Here is a 17,460-nt window from a genome sequence, read left to right on the forward strand (position 1 = left end):
TAGTTTAATTTTATATTTCTTATAGCACCGAAATCTATATAAATTTACTGACACTATATGTTTTGTAAAGCCATAAATCAATTTATTTGCTATAATAATCATATTAATACTAAATTGATCCATGCGCATAGCAATCAAGAAATTATCATATATTAAGTGCACATGAGATTATTATATAGTATAATTATTGTACATATTGCTAGTATAGTAATATCATAATTTTTAAGTTTCTAAACATGCATATATTTTATTGCTATCGAAATGAATATTTTCCAAACTAGATAAATAATTTACATTTTTGCAAGATTAATAATATGCAAGAAAATCTATTTTTGACAATTTTCAAAATTTCTCGTATCGTTACCGTGTCATAACTAAATTTGCACAGAAACAGAGAATTACATAGATTTTATAAACAATTCATGTGAAAGATTGCATATAGTTTTCCAAGTAATCGCAATCGTTTAATCAACATAGAATTACGAAGAAACTGGTTTTTAGATTTTCAATTACGATTAATTTATCTATAATTACATGTATTTTTTAGAACGTTAATAAATAAGAAAAAGAATGCCTATTACAGTTTCTATTTTTATTATTTTAAGAAATACATCATACTTTTTCTTTGATGTATTATAAAAAATTATACATTTTTATATATGCATGCTGAATAAAACCAGCAGCTTGCACATTAAAACATCTGCACATGTGTAAAAAACTTTACAGTTATGTTTCTACATCGAATCAAAAAATTTCCTAAAATAACACATAGTTACGCCATTGCAAATATAAACGGAGGTTAACGGTTATTAAGAGTAATAACTTTAACAAAAAGGAAAAAAAATAGATATTCCCGAACGAAATCTTGCCCTCAGGGAATCGTGATCGTTTGCTTACTAAAAAAAAAAACATCGATTCAACACGCGGTAAGACCGGTACCTCCTTCACACATACAGATACACGTATATCTATATAAAAGTATCATCGTGCCATTCTCGAGGATAGTTGGACACTGCGCATCGAGTGAACATGATAGAGGTAAGAGAAGATTGGAAATTCCAAGACAAGAAATATCGCGCGCGTGTTTTCCGTGAGTGACGTCAAATTTGCGTGTGATTGATTGATGTAATTCTCATTTAAGAAAAGCAACAATTTTTTTTATTTTGATGAATTTGTGCTGAAATCGCGGTCGCATAGCTTTCTTCATAGCCGAATGATTTTATAAAACATGGGAATGAGATTTTAAACATAGGAATTATAATAGATTTAAAATTTAAAAAGTGAAGAATTTACAATGATAATTAAAGTGTCACCAACATTTATCATCAACGTGCTAAACTATCATTAATCCTTTCAAGGTTTAGTTAATTATACAATTATTCTCTGTATTTCAAAGTTATTAATGATATCTTATTGTATAGCCTAGATTAGCATCTTTTATTCATTATTCATCTTGTTCTCAAATTCTTAATAAACGAAATATTATGAGAAAAATAGGCTATCCTATTAAATTGTAATAAGAAGAGAAGAGAAAGCCGATTCGACCCTAAATGTAGGTGAATAATTTGTCATAGATTTACACATCTACATGCATATTCGGATTCTGATTAGCTCTATTCTTCTTATTACAAAACCGAATATTTTTGGAAAGATAAATTAATGTCAAACTAAGTTATTCTGATCCTTTGCTAATTTGGCCCCAATAAAACTTATAATTATATTTCGTGGCGCAAATTACGCAAATGGTTAGTGTAATTGTATGGGTGGAAATTTATTTAATTTTAAATACCGAATTAATTATAAATTTGTTGCTGAAAGCGAAGGCATGGTTACTCGTAAAGGATGTTCGAATAAATGATCAATAATTAATGTCGTCGATATTTTCGAGAAGGCTCATAAAATTAGCATTTTACATGATCAATTAAGAGAGATGAATTAATTTTTTATATAAGATTTTTATACAGATTTGTACAGATTTATAGACAATTAGATTTTTTAAAATTCTATTTTTTTATAATAGAAATTATTTTTTAAAGCAAATAATTTCTATAACGAAGTAGTAAGTTAAGATCTCGAATTCAAATGCTGTAAATTATAAAAAAAGCAGTTAAAATACAACTTTTAAATACCATTGAACGCAAGACGCAGTCATTTTATTGCAACAATTCGTTCTTGCGATTAGCGATCGAAAAAATTCTTTTTCGTCCGCAGTAAAAATAGCTTTGTCCCGTTCGAAGAATTTCTAGTCAATTGCGAAAAAATGGGTTATCTTTTAACCTGGACGAGATTTTTGGGTCAAGCGAAGTGGAGCCTGAGAGTGTCTCTATATGAAATAGCACAAGGGTGTGGAGAATCCTCACACGTATCTGTACCTATCTACCTACCTACCTACAAGCGCCGCGTCAAATTGTCGTCATCCGCTTTAAATTTTCATGTTCACTATTTCTCGACGAATTTAATCTGCAAGTGATTTCTCCGAACAAACCGCTGTATCATGTGGAATCACGCGAATTTATGTATTTTACACGATGCAATAAACAATCATAAATTCATGATCGCATCGTTTAGCTCGCATTTATCATCGCGTCGATTGTTCGACGATTCTAAATTAATTTCGTGTAAATTTCGCGATGTATGCCAGGTTTATTTAAAAAATAAATCTTGCATGCATGATCTATGTGTGTTGAAGTTTCTTTTTTTTTCATATTATGGTCAAATGAGAACGGCGCAATAATTTTTAAATCCGATTGTTTCATGCATTAATGTTGTATATAATTTCGTATATTAAAGTCACTAAGTAAAAAAGTATTTTAAAAAAATATACTAATTATAATATAATATTTAAATATCTAGTTAAGACTTTTATAAACTGAAACTCATTTAATTTAAAGTGAACAATTTTGTTCGTTCATTGTTTCCTAAAATTTAACTGAAAATATTTTATTTCTGAAAATATATTAAATATATTATTGCACAAATAATTGAAAAGATTTTGAAAGAGAGAGAAATCTTGACATCCAAATAAAAAGAAAGATCCAGTTCAGTCTAACGAACCGTATTGTTAAAATTTAGAATAACGATTTTGAAATATCTGTCTCAATCAGTTTAATCGATTATAAAATACTTGATTATATTTATAATCTTCTATGCGCAAAATTTCACGTAATTCTATGCAACCACACTGCATTCAAGTGCTTTTTATGCAGTTTCTGATACTATTCCTTGGCGTTTACGGGACACTGGCGGCTCCTCACGCGTCCCATGTGAATGACGATCTTCATCTGGATAATAATACAGAAGTGATCGACGGACAGCTTCCCGGTACGGAGAATCTCAACGAGAAGGCTCTTCCGATATCTCGTTTATTCGCCACGGAATCGAGTAATCTGCCGGCGAGGAATAATCTGGCTGAAAGATCTCAGATACCTCAAAAACTTCCCGGAACGCTAAATCTGGCGGAAAAACGAATCCCCGATGTCGTTCTGAAGAGATTGTTGCAGCTGTTTGAAGTCAACTGAAAAAAAAGAAATATAATAGATTGTTTGATAACATTTAAAGTATTTAATTGTCGTTGTCACATTGACATTTGAATAAGTTCTCGATAATATAAACTGCATAAATCTTTTTGCTAAATGCAGTTGCAAAAAAGCACTTTCCCATATCTAAAATGTTTTCTTATGGAAAGGAAGAAAAAATCTTTCTGAAAATTAATTATCATATAATGATTATATTACAAATGTGATGATTATAATAATATACAGATCATATTAATAACATAAATGATCAAAAAGTATAAATGATCAAAAATGCAAATCATCGAAATCATAAGTTAATATATTCTATTAATATTATGATTTATTTTAGAATAAAATGTGATCTTTCCATTATAAAACATAAGTTAATTATGACACAAGTTAATTATTTTTGGTAAAGCTATTTTTAGCAAATTTTTAGCCTATTAAAATAATTATCATTTCATTTCAAAAAATGTATGTATTATAATTATTTCGATAAATTATTTTTATTAATCTATTTGTGTTATATATTTATCAGGAAATAATTTCGAGTTATTATATAATAACGTAATTTCTAGCAATTCGCAAAAAACCGATAATGATAAATTCTGAGAAGAAAATATGCAATTCGCATTTTTGTTATTGCATCTATTATTGCTCTTGCGAGATTACTATTATTATTTGCACTACAATAGCAATTAAGCAATGACATAACAACGATGATATTATGCATTCATGTTTAATTTGAGGAAAAAGTAAAGAAATATATTTACATAAAAAATATAATTATGTAATCTATTATTCTCCATCTATTGCATGTATTTTGTACTATTTTGCTAATATTAGAATCGGTAATAATATTATCATCAGTCAAATTGTAAAGTGGAATTTATCTATTACACAATATTAGCATCCTCAGATATTATGCAGGTTTCAGGTAAAATATGATAATTTATCTCTTTTATATAAGCGAAAAAATAAAAATAACATTATTAAATTTCGTTTATTTTACTAATAAAATAACTAATAAAAATATAAAATAAGCACAGTCGTGTTACTATATTGCATTTCCAATTTAATTATAATATAAATACAATTTTATCTAATATTTTCATCTTTATCGACAAATGTTACATACGCGACGTGATATAAAAAGTATAACATGGCAACAATTTTTCGGAAACAGCAAGACAGGAAACAGATTATTTGTCTAAACAAATAATCTGTTTCCTGTCTTGCTGTTTCCGAAAAATTGTTGCCATGTTATACTTTTTATATCACGTCGCGTATGTAACATTTGTCGATAAAGATGAAAATATTAGATAAAATTGTATTTATATTATAATTAAATTGGAAATGCAATATAGTAACACGACTGTGCTTATTTTATATTTTTACTATTTATATTATAAATTTTCAACATATAAATTCAACAATCAATAGCAATATCAGCAGTCAGTATACACAGTTTTCTACTTGTTCTAATACGGTGAAAATGCCGACAGCGTTTGTAGTGATTTGACCAGTTATCTATTTTATTCGAAAGATTTCGTTACGAATAAAATTCAGCGAATTAAATAATAAAATATTTAAAGATAGAGTGATCTAAAAAATAAAGTTTAAAGAAAACACAAGCGTATAATTTAAACAAAAAGAGAGAGCTACCCAATTATGGTATATTTTCTTGTATTAATCTCAATGAAGATAAGACGAAATAAGAATTTATTACAAATGAAGATGAGAAGAAATAAGTATTTATTACAAATTAGATTTTTATATATGTATTTTTATGCTACAGAGATTTCAAATTTACGTTAAAATAAAAGATGAAAGCACATCAAATATTTTTCATAGAAAACAAATTATAATTAATTTTGTTCTTAAATGGATACTATTATAATTCGAGATCTTTTCATTTAGACTATTATATCTAGATATAATCACTTTTTGCATACAATTAGGCTATTTCTTTTGTCCGATTAGGCTATTTCTTTTTCCTTTCATTTCTCTTTTTTATGAAAGAAGCTAAAGTATTTCATATACATACGATTCAATATGCTGCTCTATTATAAGATTGACCTGCCATCCTTCAGCTACTGCTATTTCGTACTTGTTGGACATTATTCCGGCGAATAGCACCAAGTCATGGCAGTCCCTCGTACGTGTTGGAACTTTAATCCGGTCGGCGTTTGGATTTAATACACGCAACCGATTAACAGGGAGATTACATGGGCTCTACGTGCAGTCGTCGAGCTTATGGTAGCTTTAAACTAAAATTAGCTAAACTTCGCGTATCTTCGATATTGCGCCTTATTCTAGCAACGCCTCATCGTGTTGATAGTTAAGCATAAAGATAATAGGATTTTCACCTCTCTCGAAAAACTTGACTTAACCAAGTCTGTCTATTTGCAATCTATTAATATGTATAAAAATAAAATCCTATTCTTCTTTAATAGCGGATCTATTATTAATTAGAAATAAAAGAATATATATAGAGGAGTTAAGTTAAACTAAAAGTTAAATAGAAATAAAAACAATTCAATTTATTTTGTCTACATCAGATATTTGAAGCTGAAATTCATTAAAATTTATAAATCAATTATGTATCACATATATATATATATATATATATATATATATATATATATATATATATATATATATATATATATGAGTTTCGTCTAATTCTTATAAAATTTTAAAACTGATTTATTTTAATGTAACTTGTTTCTTTTTCTTCGTACAAAATATAAAATATAACTATAAAATATAAAATATACAAAATATAAACTATAAATATAGGAGATTTATAAAAATTATAAAAGATTTTTGAAATGTCTTCGACTTAAAATAACTAATGTGTAATATCATCTTTAAAGCACATAAATGTTTCTACTATAATTTCTCCTTTTACTTCAGTCAAGCATACGTGATTTCATAGTAACGCATCGCATCGAAAATTAATAAATCAATTTTGTAACGCTTATTTCCTCTTCATGCATGCGCTATTACGTATCATTACGGCGCGACATCTTCACGAAGTGTGAAATCTAATATTCATGCCAGGTTGTTGCTTCGAGAGCGCGTGCCCGTGTCATCTCTTGCGCTCATGCCTGTACATCGATATGTGTCGACTTGATCGGGGATACGCGTGATATACAGGCCAAAAACAGGGAGAAAGAGAAAGTCAGAGAGAGAGAGAGAGAGAGAGAGGAAGGGAGGGGAGGAAGGAAGGGAGGGAGAGAGAGGGAGAGGGAGAGGAAGAAGGAGAGAAATGACTGGAGTAAGCGTTTGCTTCTATATGGTCGCTAATCTTAACGGAAGGGGATAGTGTTTGCACGAGGTAGGTTAAGGGTTGTGCCGGCGGGTTACGGTTTCAGGGGCGAGTCAAAGACACCGACCGCGTCGGTGCAACGGCAATGCCCTCTGGTCATATGGGTTAACCGGCTTCTAACTTTGACCGACGTCGACCTGCGCTCGAAATCGGTCGATTAAAGCCGCCCACGCATATATACGCGCAAAATCCGATGCAGTGACTCTACGTTCAAATATCGATAACTCGTCGAGCAGATACAGCGGCTGCGGAGATTCAAAGAGAGATTCAAAGATTGCTCTAACAGTGTTGAAATCTAACGATTCTAGCTCTTGTGTGTTATGTTACAGTTTCAATATATTATATTAAATAAAATATAACATATAAAACGAAATAATAACACATATGAAACAAAAATGGAAAGAGAGAGAGAGATTACACATTCATATTTAGATAATAATTTTACATTCGGAGTGAATTTTTATAAAGTATATGCATGGTTTGTTTTCGCTCTGTATGTTTATAGATCTATTTCCCTTGTGAAGGAGCTAACGACGCATTCCATTTATTGAAAGAACAAAAGAGTAACATGATAAAAAAAAGCACTATGATTATTTGCTTTTACCATATTGAATTGCGATTGGGAGTTATATAATGCTATGATTTCGATGAACTCACTATCGTTGCTCCAAAGCAAAGTCGATTGTTTTTTATCGAATGGCAACGAGACATAGAGAGTGCATTGCAATATTTTAATATTATTCTTTTACCATAATATTTTTTTCTTTCTACGATATTTATCAATAATCGAATAAATTAATATTTCTTGGATATTATTATTAAAATTTTTTAATTAAATGTTTACAAAAAAGTCGGCATACAAAGACTTAAATAGAAAAGAATCCCCAACGCAGAGCTTCCTAAAGCTGCGTGTTTAAAATGGTACATACGTTTTAGCAAAATAGTCCCCGGTACGAAGTCATAACATTTTAAGTTGTACACGGGCACGTGAGGAGACTCATTAATGGAAAATGTTACGGAGTCGCTAGGTAAACGCACGTGTTGTATATGTTTATGCGCAATATCGTTAGAAATAAGTTCCGCGAGCATTTATGTAAACATGCGTAGCATATTTATAAGAATATTTTATGTATAAAGAAGTCGACGGAAAAAATAATTTTAAAAGAATATAATTGTATAGATTATCTGATGGTAACTTTTTAAAAATTAGTGGTTTAAAGAATTTTGTTGCTTACTAAGAAGCATGATAAGATTTAAAATAGCAACAAATATTATTGCATTTAAAAGACATTTAAATTTTTTAAATTTAATATGATTAAATTTTTTTTCGACAAGTTTCAAACTATGTTAGATAAATTAAACTTTAATCTAAAATTTAACAAACTTAAAATTTGCCTCGACATCAGCGTACTCTCATCTCTTTAAAATCAGTCTTTACTTTCTTTCCTTTTCTCTCTTTCTCTCTCTTTCTTTTTTTTCTTCATTCTTTAATTTTATCTTGCCGCAGAGAAATATAATGCCTTTTACTTTGTATAATCGTTACTTTAATTATTAGTATAAATATATTCTAAGAATATGTGTATGTAATAATACATATATACATACATACATACTTACTTATATATAATTAAATATATGAAAATATATATAAAATAAAAAATTTAATATATGTATATATTTAATATATTACGATTTTTGGATTTATTTATATATGATATTATTATTTTTATATATTTATGATATAAAATCTAATTTTATTTTATTATACTACATATCCTTTAGGTAGATTTTTGGAATGACACACCATAAATATGAAAGATCAGATCATTTCTTTTATAAGCATAACATACCATGAATTCACACGCAGTTAAAAAGAAACATTTTGAAAATGTCCGACCTTTTACATTTTACGGTAAGCAAATGAATAATGATGATCAAAAACAATAATACACATATATATATGTAGTTATTTATACGCACGCGTACACGCGTGAAGTGAAAAAGCCACAATTGTGCTTAAATAATAGGATCCATCGCTTTGTTCACCGACTAAATATTGACGCTTATCGAACAAGAAGGGAGAATAAATCGATTTATTACTTCTTTGAATATAAAACAGTCTGAAAAAAAGTCATCGGGTCGTAGGAAATACCATTTTTAAAATGATCTGAAATTGTTTCGACACGTTGTGTTGAAAACTACGATCCTCGAATTCGTTTACATCAAAGCTTGTACAAGTCCATTTTTCGGTGCAGTTGTTAGTAATCTTCAAATCCGATATTTTTTTACAAGAGATTTATATACATGTATATGTATGAATAGGACAATTATTAAATAAAGAATATTTCAAAGTTACTCTATTTGTACTTTGTTTCATAATAAATGACATTGAAATCATTTTATTTTATTCAGTCAATAACTAAAAAATTTTTATCACTGGATATTCGAATAATATTTTATTATAAATCAAATGCATATTAAAACTGATAAATTAAAATAATTTTTGTACCGTATAATGAGAAGGTAATGTAAAAAATTACACGTTTAACCTTTATATACTCAATGCATTTAAACCTTTATTTTTCTCTCATCTATAATCATATAATAAATATCCTAATGCACTTTAAAAGCGAACTCCTCCATTTGAGTTGTAAAAATGTATACTTATCGTCTTTAACTTTTATAACTTGTTTCTTTGAAGTACCTGGAAAGTTGAACAGTCAAGAACGGGAACTCGAAAGGGATTCCATTTTCCATCGTCAGATCCGGAATCGTTACTTGGGACGAACAAGGAACGTAAAGTGTCTTTGCATTTGATTCGTAGTTAGAATGGCGATTGCCTTCGCCAAAGCGCGACTGCAGTTCACTATTGTTTCGCGAAACATGTTGCTTTGAAAAGGGTATTTCGATGAAGCGTAACTTTGCAAGATCCATTGGGGATAATCGACAAATCGTGTAATACTTGGAGCAAATCATATCGGATATCTCATTGGAAAGTTTGCGGTGATACACAATGTGTATCTTAATCGAGTGGTCCTGAACAATTAAAACCACTCATAGTCGGGGGAAAAGTAGATTATTTTTAATAAACTGTATATTTATTCCTTAATGTATCATGTTGTGATTCATGGGAAAGGCTATTTTTCAAAAAAATTAAATTTTTTAAATTTTAGACATGTAAATTATGGAGAATAAAATTAAAACATGATATATCGAAATGAGTATTGAAGGAATAAAATAACTCAAATTACTTTTGATACTTACAATCAGTTTAAAATGTAGAGTTTTACAATCTTCGCATTCCATAAAGTTCTTTATTAAACTCATCAACGTGTTAAATCTGCTTGTATAGTAATTTAAATCCAGTGGTCAAGTTGGCCATTTGTGGCATTTCAATTTGCGATGAAATTTCATCTGTGCGCATTGTAAAATTATAGATAACGAGCGTAACAGAATTAGAAAGTTTTTCAATCCTCACTTTTCAACGCTAAGAGCTCAGCTTATGTCCTCTGACGGACGACTTCGTGGATCGAGCTCATATTTGTCATAAAATCGGAAGCGAGCGAATCTGACAGAAAGAAGAAACTTTAGCGCAGACGAATGAATCCTCGTACTGTAAGCGAAAGTTATCCGCGCGCTGTTAATGTGTCTAACTAGCTCGCTTTTCTCGTCATCTACGCATCTGCGTTCTCTCCTCTTTCTCTCCCTTTCTCTCTCTCTCCCTCTCTCTCTATCCTCTCTGTGCATCCTTTGCCACCGAAATCGGGAAACTAGCTTTGCATATTACGCGAACGAATAACGTATATGTTGCATAATTGGACCATATAACGCGTTTTCATTTCAACCAATGCAATATCCACAAAAAATAAAAATAATACTATATAGGATCTAAATCATATCTCTTTATAGATAAATATCTCGGTTGCTTTTGAAGATACAGAATTGAAAATGCACATTAAGAATAAATTTGCATTGCTCGACGAGAGTTTATATGAAAATTTTATTTGAATAAAAGATGTTTGTGTTTCTAAATATCTTTAGATATTTTTAGATATCGTTATATATGTATTTTTAAAAATTACTATAAAATATATCTTTATTTTAATAGTTAAAATTGAATATAAGAATTGATAATATAACGATAAAACGATTTCTCTTTCCCAAAGACAATTATCTTTAAAGATTTTTAATATAGTAAATTGTATAAGAAAAAAATTATCTTATTTCGAAATCATCATATAATCGTATTAGCTCTTTTCTAGTTAGCAATTCTTTTCTGCGCATATTTATCTTATCATTTAGGTTTTTTTAAGATACTTAGATATGCAAAACATTTGAAATAAGACACATGTATAAAGGACTATCCAATTGGCAGTCGTATAATTTGTACAATGATAGAAGATTGGGGTGAAGAAAAAGAGCCTGATGTTCTGGACTGCGCAGAAAGAAGTACGTCGTAAAAATTGTAATAAAACGGTCGTTAACTGCGCAGAGCCCATAATGGACTGATATTTGCGTCACCCTATAATGTCTGCCTGGCCGGTTTCCACTCTGAAGCTTTCAGAAAAATATCATTATAACCATGGTTACCTCATGTCGCGGTACAATTATGTTAGAAATTGTTATGATTGAGTTGCACTTTAGGAACAATATTTATGAATTATATTTTAAAAACAATATTTTATTATAATTTAGAATTTAATCTCTCTCTCCCTCTCTCCCCTCCCCCTCTCTCTCTTATAAATCCTAATAATATAATCCTATTTCAATTAACTCTTATCAAATTCTTCGTTGACTTTCTCGCATTTGTCTTTCTGTTCTCGTGAAATCGTCTTTCTCATTTTGTATATACAATTATAGGTGATTTCCAATTCTAGATATATTCCAAATACATTCACATACGCACATGTATTGATATAACATTATCCGGATGTGATGACCTGAAAATGGAAAGCACACTGTGTTTTCGAAAATGCGCTTAACCCAGTTGTTTTAATCCCATATCCGATTACGCGGAATTAATTGTGTTGTGACAAAGACAGAATTTGAAGCAAAGCAATATATATATATATATATGCAGGAAAATTTAGCGTTTTGTTCGTTTGACATTTCTTTCGTGTTTACTATGCGTAATATATGTTTCGTAGTATAGACGAAAAATACATTTATATTGGACTCAAGTCGTCAAAAATAAGGCATCGTAAAAGCTACGATAAAACTGTCTCCGTTACGAGTTAGCGGTCAAGAGATATTCCATATTTATTATCGTATCGTCGGTTTCAAAGTACACTTGTCCTACTGAAATTTGTTTTAATGTGACATCCTTCCTATATATCCAATCTCTCTATGTCGAACTCATAAAGAACTTTATTTTAAAGAACTTTATTTTTTGTATAGTTATTTCTTTCATGCATTGAACCGCATAAAATAGACAGCCCTTTCATTTATCTTAATATGACAAATTTGCAATCAAACAATTCAGTAATTTGAGTAGATTTACCATCAAAACATTTTTGGAGAATATTGGAACATCATGAAAAAAAAAACAGAGAGAGAGAGAATGTCAAGAGATGCATACAGTCTTTCTTCCACGTTTTGCGGGAAAATAATTGACAGGACCTTACATTTGTGGATTGGATATGTCCATGTCGAAAAGGAGGCATCGTAAAAACTGTAATAAAATTGTCGTTACCGTAGCAGGACAGGATAAATGGTAGGTAAGTTCTATCATAAGGGAGTCACTACCCATTTTGCTGAATAGCCAAATGACAATTTTATATTTCACGCAAAATACGTGTTTGGTTCTTTTATGAAATTATGACCTCATTTTTTCAGAATTTTTATATTTAATTTAAAGTTAGAGTTCTGATTTTCTTTCTCATAAAAAATTTTGAAGTTATATCAAATATGATATATGTTAGAGAAATATGTCATATATTTTATTTAAATTTTAAAATTAATTCATATATTTTATTTGGTACCTCCATTATAAGGTAAACGAATCTATTTTAAAATAGCATTTATTTCGAAATGTTCTAATTCTTTTTGTATTAGTCGTTATATAATGTCAAATTTTGAGTTTTTAATATGGAATATATATAAAAAGATTATTCTTTTTGTCGCCTACTTCAAAATATAACATTATGATTTAAAATATGACATTGGGTAACGCGAGAAAAATCAATGTTCTGAAATAGATGCTGTTGAAATAGATTCGCTTTTTTTATTTAATCTAGAAAAAAATTAGGGGATATGTACCTTTTAAAATCCATTTTTCTTAATACAAAATGTATTTCTTAAAATAATTCAGTAATATTTTTTATCATTTACAATATTTATTAAACATCATGTTTTATTAAAATATATGAAAGCTTTTTATTTCACAAATGGAAATTTTTGCATGCGGTGATTTTTGCGAGATAATTGTTTGGTACGTTTTCACTGGATTTTAGTGTAATCGTTTATTACGATGTCAGCAATATACATCATTTTCGTGGGCGATAAAAAGCAATTGCAGTCTGTTATAATCGTTCCTACACTGGCATACGTTACATTGTGCAACAAAAGTGGCGGAAACAATTGGTTTTCGGTGTCACAAAATGCATGCTATAATAATACTGCCGCGATAGTCGTAACATTGACGCAATGAATCTGATTATGCTATTATCGCTACATTAAACATGCTGTACTTGGCATTTTCATGAATCCCAATCTTCCGTACGTGAAACAAACACATGTTACAATATTCGCGCAGCGGAGAGGAAAGAGAGTCATATTCGTGCCGCGAATTTTCCATCAAATACGACTACGTCCAAGTTTCACGTTTTATTCGTCTAATATTGCGAATGCCGTCTAAATGCAGACACAAAATGAAAATCAAACAGTAACATTCAGAGTTAAGTGTGCTGTGAGAACACACAGCTTATTGTATTCGTATAAAAGCTAAACTGACATAATGTTGAGAAAACGTTTTTGGTATAGAGCGTGTAATGCAAGATAATAATATTAAACTGCAAAGATTAATATTGAGAAATTTTAATTGTTTTCTCATTCATTTCATATATCGCTAATCTCTCATAGAAAAGGAAACATAGAAGCATAACAAAGATATAAAATCATTAATTATGAGTAACAAAAATATTGAAATCATTAATTATGACAGTTTGAAATAAAATTTCTATTAAAGCAAAATTCAACTATACATATATAAGAAAAATGTATTTATTTATAATCGGGCATTTACACAATAATTCTGTTACGTATGAGGACTCGTAGATATACATATATATGTATATTCAACCTATACTTTTACTCAATTCTTGTTTTTTTTTATTTCGTTAAATTAAAATGAAAAACAATTGAAATACTTTTCGACTTTGTTAGAGCAAAATTTATTTCAAAAATTGATTTGGAATTTATATCTAAAGTGTGCGTTTTTTTCGCTATTTTAACGCGAAAAAGAACCTCTGCGAGAGCGATGTCGTTCTATCACTTCTATTTCACACTCAAGATATCGCCGATAAAGGTTGCTACGCGGGTATACCGTCCTTGTTTAAAAGCCTGTTAGTGTGGTAACGGCGAAACCTCGAGAATACAGGGGATCTCTCTCTCTCTCTCTCTCTCTCTCTCTCACCGGCGGTTCTTCACCCGCATCTCTCCTCCTTCCTTCCCTGAGCAGATCGTGCAATGATACAGGAATGTCTGGGATGCTGCTACCAACGGTGTAGAGGCTCTAGGGTGGTTCTGGCGTGGCCATTATAGTGATTACATTAGGTACCATCGTACCGGCCAAACCAGCGTGCGGCTCACTTGGTTTATCGAGTGGACAATTCGATGGAGAAAGCCAGATCGCCGATTCAGAATAATCCGCCGCTGTCTCTCGATGTTACAGCCGTGTCTGACGTTCGTACAATTTGCGGGGGAATGATAACGAGTATTCGCGAGAAAGGTGTCTTTCATTTTGACGAGAAAATTAGCGTGTTATTGTAAAACGCACACTCCGTCATTCCTTGTCCTTTCAGTCAGGATTATCGGATAATAGATCGCTATGTCTTACGAATTCTCTGATTATTAAGTTTCCTTTTTTAAAATGATAAATACGTAAAACAGAAATTCTGCTGCAATTATATTATTTTATAAATTGGTATGCTATATAACGATTACAAACTAATAGCGACAATCTATATTAAAGTCAGAGAAACATTAAAAGAATAAATTAAAAATCAATTGCAGAATCGTTTTTGTGAAACTTAATAAATTAATAAATTAAATATATAGTTAAATAAGGCTAAGAACCATAAACGCGCAGAAGATAGTGCGTGATAGTCATACAAGTAAAATATATTACAAGAAAGAACTCATATAGATCATAAGACTTTTACATACAATATAGACACAAAATTATATAACTGAAAATCTGTTACAGACGTTTATGATTTTAGCCTTTAATTATCTTATTTAATTATCCAATGATTTATATCTTATGGACCTCTCGTTTCACAAACCTTTATATTTTAATAAATTAAAATAAACTAAAATAAAACAAATTACTTCTCTTTTTTTTTAAATATCGTAAAATACATCTTTCTAAGAGAGATACTGTAGTTATAAATGAAAAGAAGTTATTAAGTTAATAATATATTATATTTTGAGTTAAAAATCACATTATATCAGCATAATTTAGACACAGCTCTCATCTCAACAATAACTTTATCACGAAGCGAATACATAGCAAAATTAAAAAGAATCAATATTGGCGCTTTTTAAGAACAATAGCGTGTACTTTTCTCGTAGTTTCTTTCCTGCAAATACGCGCGTTTTTCGACGATATGCAAATTAATTATTTAATTATACTATATTTGTTCGTTTTATTAAATATATACACAATTAATTCGACGACCTCTTTAAAGCGCGTGTCACTCGTGATGTAACGTAACAAAGGATAAACGATTTCGTCGGGTATTACGACATTAATTATTACTACTACACAATAGAGAGAACAACCTATCGAGAACAGAAACTATCTCTGACGTTTAATATTATTTAATGCCATCTTTGCACGATACATTTAATGCAAATAGGTTTCATTTAGAGATCTAACTGCATTACTACCTCTGCCATTATTATGAGATATCTCAGAACTCAATTTTAATCAACGCATATAAAGGGAACGTTTGCTTAATCTATATTTGTTTCTTCAACCGAGATCATTGTATCAGCGACTCTTCCATTTTCAAATTTTATTATACAAGTTATTCTGGCGTAATTAAATTCTGGTCTATATATAAATATATACTAATCTAGTCTCGTAAAATATTGGAAAAATGTTAATTTCACAAATCTCGGAACGATTTCAATTAACATTATTGATTTTACATATAAATGAATCTATGTACTACAAAGTAAAACAACAGACAAGATTGAATAATGTTAAAACATGTCGGTTTTTTGACATTGAAACACCGATATATCCTGAACATTACACGAACGATTTTGTGGTTTTTGGCAAGGCAGAGAACTCTCTTTCGTAATGCGTATTTCAACCTCCTCATGCGCACCGCGAAGTGCAGAAGTTCCTTCTTCCTAATAGGCTCGACATGCTTCCTTTTTATGGACTTTACTCGAGCGAAACATTCCCTGGAGAACGCGCGAGACGGAGACGGCGTTTTATATTTCTCCGGCTATCTTTCTTTTCCGGTATACCGTAGACTCGAGTTAGTCAGGTTAGACAGGCACACAGCATACTCCCTTTTCTCTTGCGCTTTCTTCCATCCCCTCCTTCATTCTCTTTCTCTATTATGTAAATAGTAATACGTTACGTTGTCACAGAGCGGAACGCGTCGTATCCAACGTGTACGCGAGCCGTCGTGTAACATCCCTCTCGGATGTGCGGTACGTGCCGGAGTGATGTCATATACCAAGCGTACTCCCTCATAGACTAAATCTACATCGGGAGACGATGGCCTGTGTATTCAAGTTATCGCCCGGTTAAATCGTTTTAAAATGTTTCAAGCACGATATTGCTTGTCTGTCATTCTGTCAAAAAGCGATTAAACCAGTTTTATGTTTTTACTGTAATTTTCGAAATCTTTTGTATATTGTTTTTTAATACGTCCTGTGAAAGCGCTATTGAATTTTCAATTACTGCCTATCTGAACAATTGGATACTGTTGTTGAGAATGTTCGAGAGTTCGATTTAATAAGCATAGTTTTTGTGAAGGGTTAAATTATCTTTTACTAACAATTCAGAATTAAAAATAAATGATAAGTTTCTATATTAGAATCTTTTCACATCCAATTTGATGAGAATTTGCATAAGGCTTTCGTTTGGCTTACAATTAAAAGTTATGATACTTTGAAGCCTGGAAAACAATATCGTCCTTAAAAAAAGTCATCAAATGACATTTTATAATAAAAGTTTATGCTTTTTGTATATTTATATATACATAATAAATACGTTACCAAAATATCTAAAAAATCAAAATAAATAAATAAAGATAGGTCGAATTAGATTTTTTCGAGAGAGGACAAAGGGAGTGATAGAATCTCTCCCTCCTCCGCACGTGTTTACTTTTTAAATATACATAGTCTAATAATATCAGCTCATCGATT

The 17,460-nt window shown here is 30.3% G+C and overlaps 2 protein-coding genes across 2 annotated transcripts in view; both read left to right on the forward strand.

Annotated features, from left to right (window-relative positions):
- Rh5 (Rhodopsin 5) overlaps positions 1 to 17,460 on the forward strand; it is a 233,643-nt gene that overhangs the window by 28,008 nt on the left and 188,175 nt on the right. The gene's annotated exons all lie outside the window — the stretch shown is intronic.
- On the forward strand, positions 987 to 4,275 carry LOC145966943 (uncharacterized). The gene is made up of 2 exons (XM_083091400.1): positions 987 to 1,038; positions 3,207 to 4,275. The coding sequence occupies exons 1-2, from the start codon at positions 1,030 to 1,032 to the stop codon at positions 3,516 to 3,518; spliced, it is 321 nt and encodes a 106-aa protein (XP_082947526.1). The 5' UTR covers positions 987 to 1,029; the 3' UTR covers positions 3,519 to 4,275.

Source organism: Camponotus vicinus, unplaced genomic scaffold (assembly GCF_025532165.1).
Source record: "Camponotus vicinus isolate PSW18456_S1 unplaced genomic scaffold, iyCamVici1.0 SCAF_2, whole genome shotgun sequence".
Classification (NCBI taxonomy): Eukaryota; Metazoa; Arthropoda; class Insecta; order Hymenoptera; family Formicidae; genus Camponotus; species Camponotus vicinus.